The sequence below is a fragment of the Cnephaeus nilssonii genome, assembly GCF_951640355.1.
Source record: "Cnephaeus nilssonii genome assembly, chromosome: 2".
In the NCBI taxonomy this organism is placed as follows: domain Eukaryota; kingdom Metazoa; phylum Chordata; class Mammalia; order Chiroptera; family Vespertilionidae; genus Cnephaeus; species Cnephaeus nilssonii.
Genome location: NC_137073.1, coordinates 14,686,830 through 14,701,805, shown reverse-complemented (window position 1 = coordinate 14,701,805; position 14,976 = coordinate 14,686,830). Strand labels below are relative to the sequence as shown.

The window sequence follows — 14,976 nt, the reverse complement described above, 5'->3', positions numbered from 1 at the left end:
TCCTTGTCATCATACTCCAAGGTTGTTGGTTTAATCCCCAGTTGGAGAACATACAAGAATCAACCAATGAATGCATAAATAAGTGGAACAACAAATCGACGTATATATCTCTCTCTCCCCTCCTACCCCTCTCTGTAAAAAAATAAAATAAATTTAATTGCTTTATTATTTAAAAAATATTTTTTATTTATTTCAGAGAGGAAGGGAGAGGAAGAAAGAGATAGAAACATCAGTGATGAGAATCATTGATTGGCTGCGTCCTGCACACCCCACACTAGGGATGGAGCCTGCAACCCAGGCATGTGCCCTGACCGGGAATCAAACCATGATCTCCTGGTTCATCGGTTGATGCTCAACCACTGAGCCATGCTGGCCGGGCAAAAAAATTGCTTTATTTCTACACTTCAAAGGAAGGTGTAATAAAGTCTCCCACAATGATTTGGTGAATTTCTAATAATTTAGCTTTGCATATTGATATTCTATTTTTGAGAATACAGTGGTTCATTATATATTTTATACAAATTATACCTTTAATTAGTGTAAAATAGAGGGGTTATTTTCCCATTTATTATCTTTTGGTTTAGGTTCTTTTTTTTTTTTTAATCCTCACCTGAGGATATTCTTTTTTTAAAAAAATATATTTTATTGATTTTTCACAGAGAGGAAGAGAGAGGGATAGAGAGTTAGAAACATCGATGATAGAGAAACATCGATCAGCTGCCTCTTGCACAACCCCTACTGGGGATGTGCCTGCAACCAAGGTACATGCCCTTGACCGGAACCGAACCTGGGACCTTTCAGTCCGCAGGCTGACGCTCCATCCACTGAGCCAAACCGGTTTCGGCTGAGGATATTCTTTAAATTGCTTTTCAGAGAGAGTGGAAGGGAGGGAGGGAGAGAGATCAACGTGAGAGAGACACATTTACTGGTTGCCTCCTGCATGCCCCTGACTGGGGGCGGGAAGCAAACACAAAACCCAGACACATGCCCTTGACTGGGAATCGAACCCAAGACCCTTGGGTGCCCAGAGTAATGCTCTAACCACTTAGCACACCGGCCAGGGCAGGTTCAATTTTTAAAAATATATATTTTATTGATTTTTTTGAGAGAGGAAGGGAGAGGGATAGAGAGATAGAAACATTGATGAGAGAGAAACATCTGATTAGCTGCCTCCTGCACGCCCCATACTGGGGATTAAGCTCACAATCTGTGTATGAACCCTGACTGGGAATTGAACCATTACCTCCTGCTTCATGGGCCAGCACTCAATCACTGAGCCACACCAGCCAGGCTCAATTTTTTAAAAAATTAATATTGCCACATTCTCCTTATTTATGTCTTTACTTTCCTATCTTTTTATTCTCAGCCTTCTGGGTTATTTATCTTGGCTTGTTCCTGTAAACAGCATTTAGTGTGTTTTCTTATGTGAGAATTTTTGTTCTTTAATAGGAAGTTTAACTCATTTACATTTTCATCCATGTGCTTGGTCTTATTTTTGTGTGTTCTGATTAAAATACATTGTTTCCTTATTAAAAAATTATTGATTTTAGAGATAGAGGAATGGAGAAAGAAAGAGAAAAAGAGAGAGAGAGAAACAACCATTTGTTGTTCCACTTATTTATGCATTCATAGGTTGATTCTTGTATGCGCCCTGATTGAACCTGCAGTCTTGGAGTATTGGGAACCAACTGAGCTACCCCACCAGGGCTTATTGTTTCATTTTTGTTTTTTAATTTTTTATTCATTTTAGAGAGGGAGGAAGGGAGATAGATAGATAGATGAGAGAGAGATACATCGATTGGTTCCCTCCTGGTTTGCTGGGGCCAGGGATTGAACATGCCCTAACAGGGAATTGAACCTCAGACCTTCGAGTGCATGGGGATAATGCTCCAACCAACTTAGCCACACTGGCCAGGGCTCATTGTCTCCTTTTTAATCCTTTCCTGGACCAATCAGGTTTTTTGTTTGTTTGTTTCTCCCCTTCCTGGTAGTTTCCCCCTTTATTTTATGCTACTAGTAATAGTTATCATTAACTGTTAATAAAAACCTTAAAATCAATATGTGATCATGAATTAAGCATTTCTCCAATGTCCCCCTCTCAGAATCAAACAAAGATCTTTGGTAAATTTTATTTTCTCTGTTTTATCACAAAGTTTGTTGAACTAGTCTGGAATTTCATTTTGAAATTATTAATTTCTTCTTTAAACTTACCTATTTTCACTCTGGCCAGTGTGGCTCGGTTGGTTGGGCATCGTGCTTTGCACCAAAAGGTTGCTGGTTTGATTCCTGGTTAGGGCACATGCCGGGGTTTCGGGCCCCAACCTCTACAGGGGGCGTGCAAAAGGCAGCCTATCCATGTTCTGCTTTCGACGTCTCTCTTTCTCCCTCTCCCTTCTTCTCTCTCTAAAAATCAATAAACTATTAAAGAAAAAATATGTATTTTCTTTTTTTTAATATATATATTTTTATATTTTATTGATTTTTTACAGAGAGGAAGGGAGAGGGATAGAGAGTTAGAAACATCAATGAGAGAGAAACATTGATCAGCTGCTTCCTGCACACTCCCTACTGGGGATGTGCCCGCAACCAAGGTACATGCCTTTGACCAGAATCGAACCTGGGACCCTTGAGTCCGCAGGCCGATGCTCTATCCAATGAGCCAAACTGGTTAGGGCAAAAATATGTATTTTCTATTTCAGAAGTAATTCCAAACAATTGCATTTATTCCACAACCACATTCAAACAATCATTTAGACTCAATTAATCTTTTTCCCTCATTTTACACGATTGTTTTTCGTGGGGGTATCTTCCCTCATCTTGAGTTCTTTGTCATTTGTCTGGATTTAAAAGTTTGGGTTTGGAATATAATCCCAGTTTTGGCATTTACCTGCTGTGTGACATGGCACATTTCTTAACCTCTCTGTGCTTTAGTTACATCATTTATTGAAGAGAATAATAAAAGTATCCACATCCTAGAGTCCTGAAGACTCAATGGAATAAGGCAATGAATGAATGGATGGGGAAATGACAGATGTGGGATTCCTCCCTCCTATCTCTCGGGGAAACTATCACTAATCGTCGCACTCGCTGTGCCCAAGGATGGAACAATTTTTAATTAAATATTTTTATTGACTTTTAGTGGGGGAGAGGGAAAAAGAGAAACATCTAGGTGAGAAAAAAACATCAATCGGCTGCCTCCAGCACGCCCCCTACCAGGCATTGAGCCCACAAATAGGGCACGTGTCCTGACTGGGAATGGAACCAGCAACCTTTTGGTGCAGAGGAGGCCACCCAACCATTTGAGCCACACCCGCAGGGCTGGAACAATTTTATTATGTCTTCATTATTTAAAAAACTGAGATATAATTCACATACCATAAAATCCACCCTTTTAAGAGCACAATTCAGCGATTTTAAAAGTATATTTACAAGACGGTGCAACCATCATCACTAATTCCATAGTATCGTCATCCCAAAAAGAAACCCCATATCCATTAGCAGTCACTGTCCATCTACCACACCCCCTGGAGCCATCGATCTACTTCCTGTCTTTACAGATTTGTCTATTTTGGACATTTCCTGTAAATGGAATCATAATCATATGTGGTCCTCTGTGTGGGACTTCTGGAGTGTTTTCAGGGTGCATTCGCGTTGTTAGGTGTGTATTCTTCCCACCACGAGCGTTAGTTTTGTAATTAAATCTTTCACACACAGAGGAACAGATGCCTCCTCTGCAGAGCCGAGCACGGAGTCCTTCGTGGGCAAGCGGCGGCCGGAGAGGGGGGACGCGGCGCCCCGTGAGCAGAGCGCAGGGTTCTGTCTGCTGGCAGGCGGGCGGCTGAGAGATGCTGACGTTCACTGTCCCAGGCGAGGCCACTCTGGGCGTCCCCTTTGTGACTGCGGGGACTCGCAGTCCTGCCTCGCCGGCGCTCTGGCGGGGCTCCGGGAGAGGACACAATGTATATTTATTGAGCGTCTACAGCGCGTCAGGTTCTCGGGATACCGCGCAAATCGAAATGGACAGAGGCGCCGAGAGTGGATGAGCACGCACAGCAGGCGCCCCGAGACCTCCCTCCGGAGGTCATTATTGCTGGTGCTTTCAGTGTTGTGACTGTGGAGACCGCGCGGGGCTGGGAGGCACGACCGCGACCGACGACCGGGAACTGAGGCGAGCGCGCACAGTGAAGAGTGCGGAGGGGGCGGGGCCTTAGGACACCCCGCCCCCCGCGCCTCACCCCGAGCGGCGGCCACTCTGCCAGAGCGAAGGGCGGAGCCTCCAGACGGTGACGGAGGGGGCGGAGCCTGTGGACGCCCCGCCCCTCCGCGCGGGGAGGAGGAGGAGCCGGTGGTGGGCCGCATTGCAGCGCGAACGCGCGAGCGGGTGGCGGTGGACATTGCGCGTGGCGGGAGCGGGCGTCACGCAGGCAGACAAGCCACGGTCGCCCCTGGATCCCGCCCCGCCATGCCGTCCGCAGGCCCCGCCTGAGTCACGGCCGCCGGCGCCGGGCGGGCTCGGGGTCGGGGCCATGCGCGCGCTGCCCTGACGATGCCGCCCGCCCGCCTAGCGCTCGCCCTGGGCCTGGGCCTGTGGCTTGGGGCGCTGGCGGGGGACCCCGGGCGCGGCTGTGGGCCTTGCGCGCCCCCTTGCCTCTGCGGCCCGGCGCCCGGCGCTGCTTGCCGCGTCAATTGCTCCGGCCGCGGACTGCGGACGCTCGGGCCCGCGCTGCGCATCCCCGCGGATGCCACCGCGCTGTGAGTAACCCGCCGCCCCGCAATGCGGACCGGACAGTTGCCATGGCGCCGGGCGGGCGCGGGGACAGAGTTGGGAGGTGGGGGCCTAGCGGGGAGCAGGACGGGGGGAGGCCGCCGCGCGCCTGCACCCTCTTGGGAGAGGCTGGCCGGGCAGGCCGCCGGCCTGGCGGGCCTCGCAGGGCGTGGGCGCGTCCCCGGCCTCTAGAAGGGGAAACGGAGTGCGGGCCAGGCCTTTCCCAGGGCGAGGCTCCAGCGTAGTGAGGTCGGCCCAACTAAATAAGGAAAACCTGGGACCGCGGCCGGCTGTCAGCCCGCCTGGAGTGAGCCAGAGTGAAACAGAATAATCTCTGTTTCTGTGAAAGCAGAGACATCCCACCCGGTGGGGCTCTGCAAACGCGAGCTGACGGGGGGGGGGGGGGGGGGGGGCTGTGGCAGCGTGCGGGGGCGGGGTGGGGCGGTCTCTGAATGGAGACTGCAAACACTGAAGCCCTAATTAGGGACTAATAGGATTCGGACGGGCGTGGATACCCAGCACCTTAGAGCCCCAAAGGAAGCTAGGAGGTGGAGAGCTCTATGTGGGATGGCAGAAGGATTCCCAGTAGGGGTGTCTGGACAGGGATTTGATGGATGTGTAAGAATTGGCCTGAAACCTAAGGATGGGCAGGAAGGTGGGTCTAGGGCAGGGATGGGGAAACTTTTTTTCTGCCGAGGGCCATTTGGATATTTATAACATCATTCCATCATTCGTGGGGGCCATACAAAATTATCAACCTAAAAATTAGCTTAGCTGTATTTGGTGGAACATTTAATTAACTCACCCCTAGTGCCTTGGCAGGGCCAGACCAAATGATTTCACCGTCCGAGGGCTGGATGTTCCCTACCCCTTGTCTAGAGGAAGGGAGGAGGGAACCATGCGTGCAAAGACCTGGAGGCTGGACTGGGTTGTGTGTAGCTGCAGTGTGCAGCTGCAGGGAAGTGTGAGGGAATGGAGGCACCGTGGGCAGGGGTCCTGAAGGGCCTCAAGTGTCCCGTCTAGGGCTCTGATGTTATTCTGGGAACAGTGGGTGGGTGGGGTTTAAAACACCAAAGAGCTGTCAGGTTTGCATTTTGGAAGTAGTAATGAGTCAGCCTTTATGGAGAGCTTGCCTAGAGTGAGGTCCTGTGCCAAGCTCTGGTTGTGGTTGTCATGCTTAACCCTAACCCTCTGAGGTGAAGGTACAGTGAAGATCCCCTTTTTACAGATGAGAAAACGGAGATGCAGGTGATGCATCTTGTCCAAGCACAAATACCAAGTAATAGCCAGTACGTGGCACAGCTGGGTTTGACTGAGGCGCTCAGGATCCAGAGTTGGAATAAAAAGGTTGCAGGGGACCAAGGTTTGCAGACAGTTTTCCCTGGGGTGGGGGAGGCTCAGGGCCTGCTGATCCACATCCCTATGGTGCCGTTTGGATTTCTTGGGCACTTCCAGGCACCTAAGGCAGGACTCCATCTCTCCTTGGACGAAGGTTGTTAAATCTGGGGGTGGGCTCTGGCATTCAGTTTTGTAAAATTGTTCCCTGGGTGACTCCAGTCACCTTTAATTAGGGGGCCTGATGGTCAGTGTTTGGATGTTGGGGGGCAGGGAGTAGGGGCGTGTGCTTCTCCTGAGCAATCCAGATGTTCTTGGGGCTTTGCCAGGTGGACGTGGGGGTGGGGGAAGGGCAGGTTCTTCAGGACCAGCCAGGATCTGTGGGGGCTGCTCTGGGCCTGTTGTCTTGCTTCATGTCCACTAAAGCATTTGCCATCTCTGCTGTCTCTGTGGAGATGAGCCTCCCGCCTGCCACCAGTGCTCACATCGTTGCATCAGACCCACCCTGTCCCTTGTTTCTTGATGCTGTGGGTGAGATTACTTTAATCCCTGGTGGGCTGGGAGTTGCTAGGGATCTGGCCTGGCTCCTGCTGGCTAGTCCCAGCTGGCTTCTGGGAACTATCCAGGGAATAAACAATGCTGGTGGGTCCAAGGTCAGCAGCAGGGCCCATGCTCAGGAGGCTCTAGGAGACAGTGATGGGGCCCAGGCCTGTTGCCTTGCATGTGTCCCCTTAGGCTCTGCTCCTGGGCGCTAGCGACCTGGCAGAATTCCAGGCTTGTTGGCCCCTCTGAGTGTGTGTGACAGGACCCTTGGAGGCAGGTGGATGGGGAAGAGAGGAGACTTCATGCTCTTCTTTACACCCTCAAGCTGCTTCTGGGAGATTTCCAGAAGGCTGAGGGCTAGGACTCAAGGGAAACTGGACCCTTGGGTGCAGATGGTGAGGCCCTGCCGGCTCCCCATCTGCACTCTGTGGGCTGCCCCAGCCATTCTGCCTGTCCACCCTGCAAATCCCCTCCTCAGGGAGAGGGAGAGAGATGAGCCTTCTCTTCTCCAAGGGAGATAGGGCCGAACTTGGAGAAGCCAGGAAGTGCAGGGGACCCAGCAGCCTCTTCCGGGAGGCTCAGGCTTGGTGTCTTGCAGCCACCCCTCTATTTGAGACTCCTTGGCAGGACCTGGGTGAGAGTCTGACCCATGTGGGCTCCCAAAGCTCCCAGCCTTTCTTGGGTTAACCAAGCAGCCTGAAAACGGTGATGTCACTCAGCAAAATGCTGCTGGCTATACTTGCAAAGCCTTATCATGGAGAATTTGAACATATATAGAGGTAGGCAGAATAGCCTGGTGAACTCAGGGACCCACTGCTCTGTGGCCTGATCTGCCCCTCCACACCCCCACTCATTTTTGAAACAAATTCTAGCATCCTATTCTTTGATCTATAAGCATTTTGGAGTGTATGGCAACACCATGATTATATCTGTGACACATGTCCATTGTGTTCAAATTTTTGGTTGTCTCATTTTTTAAAAATATATATTACTGATTTCAGAGAGGAAGGGAAAGGGAAAGAGAGATAGATCTATGTTGAAAGAGAATCATCCATCAGCTGCCTCCTGCACGCCCCCTACTGGGGATGGAGCCTGCAACCCGGGCACGTCCCCTTGACTGGAATTGAACCCAGGACCCTTCAGTCCGAAGGCTGACACTCTATCCATTGAGCCAAACTGGCTAGGGCGGTGGTCGTCAACCGGTGGTCCATGGACCACTGGTGGTCCGTGAGGTCCGAAAGGTTGGCGACTGCTGGGCTAGGATGTCTCAGTTTTTTATAGTAGTTTGAATTAGGATCCAAATAAGGCCCACACAGTGCAATTAGTTGGTGTCTTTTCTTTTTTTTTTTAAAGATAGTCTTTTTTTTTTTTATTCCAATTTTTTTAAATTTTTATTTTTAATTGATTTTAGAGAGGGAGTGATACATCAATACATCCATCAGTTATCTCCGCCAGGAGCCCAGTATGTGCCCTGACCGGGAATCAAACCTGAGACCTTCCAGTCTATGGACGACACTCCAACCAACAGCCTCACCAGCCAGGGCAGTTGGTGTCTTTTAGATCTCTGTTGGCGTATAGACTTCCCTTTCATCTTTTTCTCCTTGTGCACTTTGTTGAAGAAACAGGCTTGACAGTCCCTGGGGTTGGGTTGTGTCTCTGCGTCACCTCCATGCATCATCCAACATATCCCTCTGCCCTCTGTTTCCTATAGATTGATAGTTGGGTCCAGAGCTGCATTGTGTGGCGAGTCATATTTCAAGTGCTCTGGAGCCAGGTGGCTACTGTGTTGGAAAGGTCAGCACAAAGATGGGATGTTCATTACCACAGAAAGTTCTAGATGTGACAGCGCTGCTGCTCCAGGTGTGGTCTGTCGATCAGTTAGTTTCAGGTGTGGGTGATTTTGGCCGACCATTTCTCAGGTATTGTGGCTGCTAATGTTGGCCAGGGGCCCTTCCTGGGTTTTGTGTACTGTCTTGTGCATGTTTTGTGTCTGGGTCTAGGCTAGGAACGGGACTCAATTGGTTTGCTGATTAAAATTTTGGGGACCTTAGGATCATCTGTTGGCTGGGAGCACTCAGGGCCTCACACTTCCCTACCTGTACCCCTAAATGACAGGAGAGTGTGGGGGAGGCTCAGCCCCTGTTTTCTGCACAGGGTGTGTGTGAGGTAAGGTGAGCAACTCCTGGACTTGGTCTGGCCTGATGTGTGTGTGTAACATGTTAGACTTCAGGTGCCACATGTGATGCTGTCTTAAGGGCTGGCTCAGTAACAGAGGGTTCCTCCCATGAGCCCTGGGCATGACTGCTGTGTGCCAGCCCTGTGCCAGGGGTCTTCAGGACCCACCTTTTTGAGGCTCAGGTATGAGGGAGCCATTGTTAAATCATGGACAGATCATGGGGGGGACCACTTTGGAGTGTCTGCCTAATAGGTCCCCCAGTATAAGTGACATTGAAGTCTTCACAGAAATCGTGTAGGGGCTGGTGAGAGTATTAGCCTGGCAGAGTCTCAGATGGGGGGGTGGGAGGAGGGGCCTTTATTGAGCGAGCAGGTGGGGCGGCATTGAAGGATCTAGGAGGAAAGTGGCATGGTTGGCATCTTCTAGAAAGAACACTGGCTGCTGTGTGGAGATGGATGTACTAGGAGGATCCGTGTGTCCTGCACACTCTGCTGGTCTCACCCTCACATTTCCTGAGCTGCACATGATAGTTGGCACTTGGGAATTCAGACTATAAATGTGTGTGTAATGTTAGTTTCCGGATGAGACACAGAATGCAGATTTGCCAAAACTGGGAACAGGAGGGCACACACCTCCTACACGTGGTCCCCTGAATGGGGACCAGGTTGGAGAAAATGTTCAAGTCATCTATTTGATGAGGGACTTGTAGCCAGAATACATAAAAAACCTTTGTAACTCAATGCAAAAAAAGACATATGACCCGATTAAAAAATGGGAAAACTGACATATCTCTAAAAAAGATATACAAGTGACCAATCAGCACATTAATAGATGCTCAATGTTTAGCTTTCAGGGAAATGCAAGTCAAACCCCAGTGATAACATCCACTGGGATGACTAACACCAAAAAGACAGACAATAACAAGTATTGATGAGGATGTGGAGAAATTGGAAACTTCCTCCACTGCTGGTGGGGATGTAGAATGGGGAAGTCCTTTGGAAAACAGTTGGGCAGTTCCTCAGGAGAGTAAACATAGAGGTACCATAGGTCCTAGCAGTTTTGCTTCCAGGTATCTATACACGGGGAATGAAACGTACATCCACACAAAAACTCGTATGGGAATTGAACCTGAGACCTTCCAGTCTACGGACGAGACCTTCCAGTGTGGCTCAGTTGGTTGGGCGTTGTTCCATGCACCAAAGGTTGCTGGTTCAATTCCCTGTCAGGGCACATGCCCCGGTAGGGGTGTGCAGGAGGCAGCTGATCAATGTTAATGCTCTCACACATTGATGTTTCTCTCTTCTCCCTTCCTCTCTTTCTACAAATCAATAAACTATTCTTTGAAAAAACAAAAAACACGTGTATACAATTGTTCACAGCAACATTATTCTTAGTAGCCAAAGGTGGAAACAACCCAAGTATCCCATCAGATGAATGAACAGAATGTAGTCTATTCATACAGTGGAATATTACTCAGCCTTAAAAAGGAATGGAATATTGACACATGCTATAATCATAGAGGAATCTTGAAACCTTGATGCTGAGTGAAAGAAGCCAAACACAAAAGGTCACATATTGAATAATTCCACTGATATGAAATGTCCAGGGTGGCCAAATCCATGGAGGCAGAAAGCAGACTAATGTTGTCTAAGCTAGGGTGGGGGATGAGGGTGGGGGAGATGATGGTCATGGAGTGTGGTGATGAAAATGTTCTAGAAGTAGATAGTGGTGATGGTTGCACAGCTTTGAGAATATGCCAGACCACTGAATTTATACTTTAGAAGGGTGAACTTTATAGTATGTGAATTATGTCTAAATTAAAAGACAAATCTCTGAAGAAAATACCCACCACAGCCTGGTCCTATCCCTCTAAAGTTGCCAAGTGCTGGGCTCTGTATTAGACCCTTTCTGACCTTTATCTCATGGTGTCTCACAGTGCTATGGGGGTGGAACCACTCTTGGTCCCATGTTACAGACCAGGACACTGGTCTCCCGGAGGCTGAGTCACTTCCTGGGGTCACGTGACTGGTGTGTTGTGGCAGAGAGGTGATTTCATCAGCATGCTTTGGGGCATATCCCCACAACTGCATGCAGAGGCCTGGGGTGCAGCACCAGCCACCTGGCTTATAAATCACAGAGAGGTAGCAGTGGGGGTGTCCCTGAGTGGGACCAAGTGGGCTCTGGACTCAGGCCCCCGCTGCTTGCCTGGCCCCGCCCTTCCCACCAACTCCTCCTCAGACCTCCCTCTGCCGTCCCTGTTCTAGTCCTTTCCACCGACTTCCTGTTTGGTTTTAGGAGGGAGGCATGAGAGCCCAGGAGCAGGGAATTCAGGCCCTGGGTCGAACCTGGTTCGTATCCCAGCTCCTATACTTCCGGTGTGACCTTGGCCAAGTCATTCAGCCTCTCTGAGTTTGTTTTCTCACCTGGGAAATGGGTACCACGAGTGGGTACATCTCACGGGCTTGTGGGGCCTCAGAAGTAAAAGTGTACGGCACACCCACAGGAGTCGGTTGCTGATGGACCCAGTCATTGAACTGTTGCCAGAGTGGCCTCTTCCATCCGTTCCTCTCCATGTTCTCAGAGCCCATTACTGTGTCCTAAGCACTGGCCACCAGGAGATGGGTCCCTAGGACCTTCCCTGCTGCAAAGCAGACAGAACTCAAAAGCCTGAGTAGAAGTGCCCCTGAGCTGGTGCATATGTGTCCATGACTGTTGCTCAGACCAAATGCCTCAGCAGATAGGAGAAACACAGAGGAGGCTCAACAGGCAGACTCCTATACACCCCTCAGCACTCAGGCTGGGAGACCACATCCAGGAGCCTGGTCTGACCCTGGAAGTGCCTTCAACGCAGAGCCACACAGCTGGTGGCATTCGTCATGCCTAGGCCCAGCACATTCCTCTCGTGTTTTTATCTCAGTTTTAAGCCTTTGTTTTTGATGCATTTAGGTGGGGATATGTAAAACAGTGAAGTTATGAGGCATGAATAGAGTGCTATGAACTCCCTTGAGCACCTTGTTCTTGATGTGGAACCCACAGCATGAAAGCTGCCCAGTGTCCCCCGGCACATCGGCTCTGCTGCCACCTCAGCTGTCACATGCACACCCTGTGATTTCACTCGGGGAGCTAACTTGTTATGCAGGTGCTTTAAGGGAAGGTGCGCCTGGCTGTCCCCCAATCCCAGACTCAGTTTCCTTCTCCCAGTTCTCTGCAGGCTTGGCCTGCAGTCCATGCCTCCACCCCCCTTCCCTAAAGCCAGGGCATCTCCTGGTGGACTTCCTGTTAGGACCCCTTTGTCCTCTCTTCAAAAGCCATGCCTGGGGGCCACCATCATGTGACAACTGGCTGGGCTAGTGAGTACTGCCAGATGTGGTCCTACCCTCAACCCCTCTCAGCTGCCCCTATGCCGGTTGGGTAGGGAGTGTGGAGAGAGACCCTGGCTGGGTTTGGTTTCCAGTGAAGAAGCCATTTTGGATGGAGATGCACATTTTCCTTTCTGGAACATTGTGTGGTGGCAGTGCCGCAGTGAGAACCCAGTGGGCCCAGCCTGCTGAGCACTCTGGAATGAAAACATCCCGTTTCCCTGCCACTGTCTGGGGTGGTGCGGTGTCTGGGCTCTCGGCACACCGGGGCCTGGCCCTGCCTGCCGGGTGTCTGCGTCTCCAGCTGGCCAAGGCGGCAGAGGCGCTGCCAAGTGAAAGGCAGCTGGAAAATGCAGCTCATGTCCTTTTTCCCCGGAACACCTCGTTCTTTATGGTTTGGCAGCCATCTCCGTCAAGGGGCCCAGTGATGCCCAGCTGCTGATGTCAGGGAGGAGACTGCATTTGGGGGCCAAGGTGGGCGGAGTTCTTTCTCTTCCTGAGGAGCCTGTGGGCCCAGGCCTGACAAAGTGTAGTGCTCCCAAGTTTAGCAGCCCCCATGCCCGGAGGCATGGCGCCCGCTCCTGTATCCGGGGGCCACTCTGGAAAGGGCTTTGTACCAAGGCAGAGCAGAGCCAGCTTTTCCTTCTAGTCGAGATGGGGAATGAGGGCCAGGCTCGGGGCAAGGCTAACGGCACTGGAGGCTCCAGGGTCGCGCGCCTCCAAACAGCTCTGTGGCCCTGGCTTCGGGCTGCATCATGCCATTGGCTGTGCCCAGCAGCTGAGTGGGTGGTGGGATGCCGGCCATGCTGGACTGATGCTTCTGCCCCTGTGCCGGCCCCCGGGCCAGGTTGGGAGAGCCCCGGCTGCCTTCTTCATTCTGCAGATTCTGAGGAAATGATGGTGGGTGAGGATGGTGGCTTCCCTGAGCCTCAGCATTCTCATCTGTAAAGGGATGGTGCGGCCCCTGCTCTGGCTGGCTGTGACAGGCGAGCGTTAGAGGGACATGCCTGGGGGGCACCCAGGTGCTGGTTCTTTTCCTCTCCTTAACTTGGAAGGGGGATCCCAGCTCCCTAGCTGCCGGTGGAAGCGTGAGCTGGGCCCCTCTCCTGGGCAGGCCTCCCTCTTTCCCAGCCCCTGGCCCCCACAGTACCCTGACAGTAGCTGATCTCCAAATGCACCTCCTCAGGGCTGGGCTGTGGAGGACACCCCACAGCTTCATCTGCCTGTGGTCCCAGGGGGATCCTAGCCAGTCGGTGTTACTGTACCAGACACCCATGGCTCATCCTGGTGACAACTTAGTAATAGGATGGCAAAGCTCCGTGAGGGAGCCCCACAGAACACCCGGTGAAATGGGTGCCGCCTGCTGTTCCATGCCCTGGGGCTGAGCGGCTGTGGCGGGCTCTCACTCTGGCCTTTCCCTCTAGTTTTCAAGGCTGAGACATCCCCCACCCCCCTTGCTGATTCCCTGGGCCCTGGTTTAGAGCCAGGTGGGGGCTTGGGCACAGAGCCAACGTGGGTCTGCCCCTTCTCCCTGGCAGGCCTGCCTCCTGCCCACCTCCCCAGCTCATCCTCTCTGCATGTTTTTCTTCAAATCAGCTCTCTCTCTCAAACTTGAATTCATTAAAAGTCATCATTTCCGGCTCTGGACGCCAGCCTCACTCTCCACAAATAGAAGGGAATGAAAACAAAATGAGGTTGTTAGACTCAAACTGGCGCAGGACTGGGCTCCTGACTGCCTGTACCCAGTGCTACAGGACACATTACTGAGTGTCAAGGTGGCAAGTGGGTGGCTCTACCTGGCCTGAGGGCTGAGGTGGGGGCAGGGTCCCCTGAGGGGCCAGGACCAGCACTGTGGCCTTTCTCTCCTTCGGCCTTAGCCTGGCTTCCAGGGACTGTGTGTGGGTTCCCCTTGCTGGGCGGAGCCTGTGGCACCTCCAGGGAGAGGACAGGCTGGCCCAGCAAGACCCACTGACTCTGTATTTCCAGGAGCTCTGAGGGTTCGGGTTGGAGGGAGCCTTGGGCCCTGGATGGGGAGTAGGGTGCCTTTTTCTGCTACCGCTGTGCTGTGCTGTGCTGTCCTGTCGGAGGGAGGAGGCAGCTGCTGGCTTGGGAGGAGCAGGTTACATAACATGTGCCGGCGGCCCTTCTGGAGCCCATTCCCCTCAAGCCCTGTATCCAGCCCAGCGGCCAGCACTGGGGTGGGGGTGCTGGGCTGGGGCCTGGCACTCACCCCCGCCACTGACCACATGTGTCTGGAATGTGCAGATGTTTCCTTGGGGGCTCTGACTGGCCCCCAGACCTCGCCCGGCATCTGGACTGGGGAGCTCTAGACTGGAGAGCAGTCCCCTCCTTGGCCGAGGAGAAAGCTTAGGCAGCTCTGGGCTGCAGGGCAGCTTCCCAGCTTGTCTGGGGCTTTATTTCCTCGGCTCTAAGAGGGACTGCCCTCGGAGCCACCCAGGGGACACTCCAGCCCTGCTGTCACAGCAACCTCTCCCTTGGCCTTCACCTTTACACTCAAAGTCCCTTTCCATCTCTTTCTGCTCTGGTCCTGGGACTCCCTCCCCTCCCTTCCTCCTCCCCTCCCCTCTCTCCCCCACCCCATCCACAGCCACCCCTCCACACTGCAAGGCTTGGGATGTGAGCAGGGGCAGAGCCCTGTGTGGGGAGGGCAGGGGAAGCTGCCTTTGCCATTGGGATTGGGAGGGCCCTCAGCCCCTTCTGCTGGGCACCTCCAGCTTGGTGGTGGAAGCAGGGATCCCCCCTTCCCTCACCCTACCCTCTCTCTTGCTTGGAGCGGG

General features: G+C 52.0%; 1 protein-coding gene across 1 annotated transcript in view; it reads left to right on the top strand.

The window, feature by feature from the left end:
• The first annotated feature begins 4,329 nt into the window (after positions 1 to 4,329).
• PKD1 (polycystin 1, transient receptor potential channel interacting) overlaps positions 4,330 to 14,976 on the top strand; it is a 42,650-nt gene continuing 32,003 nt past the window's right edge. Inside the window, 1 exon segment of the mRNA XM_079789359.1 lies at positions 4,330 to 4,752. Coding sequence (XP_079645485.1) covers positions 4,547 to 4,752 — 206 coding nt within the window. The 5' untranslated portion in view covers positions 4,330 to 4,546.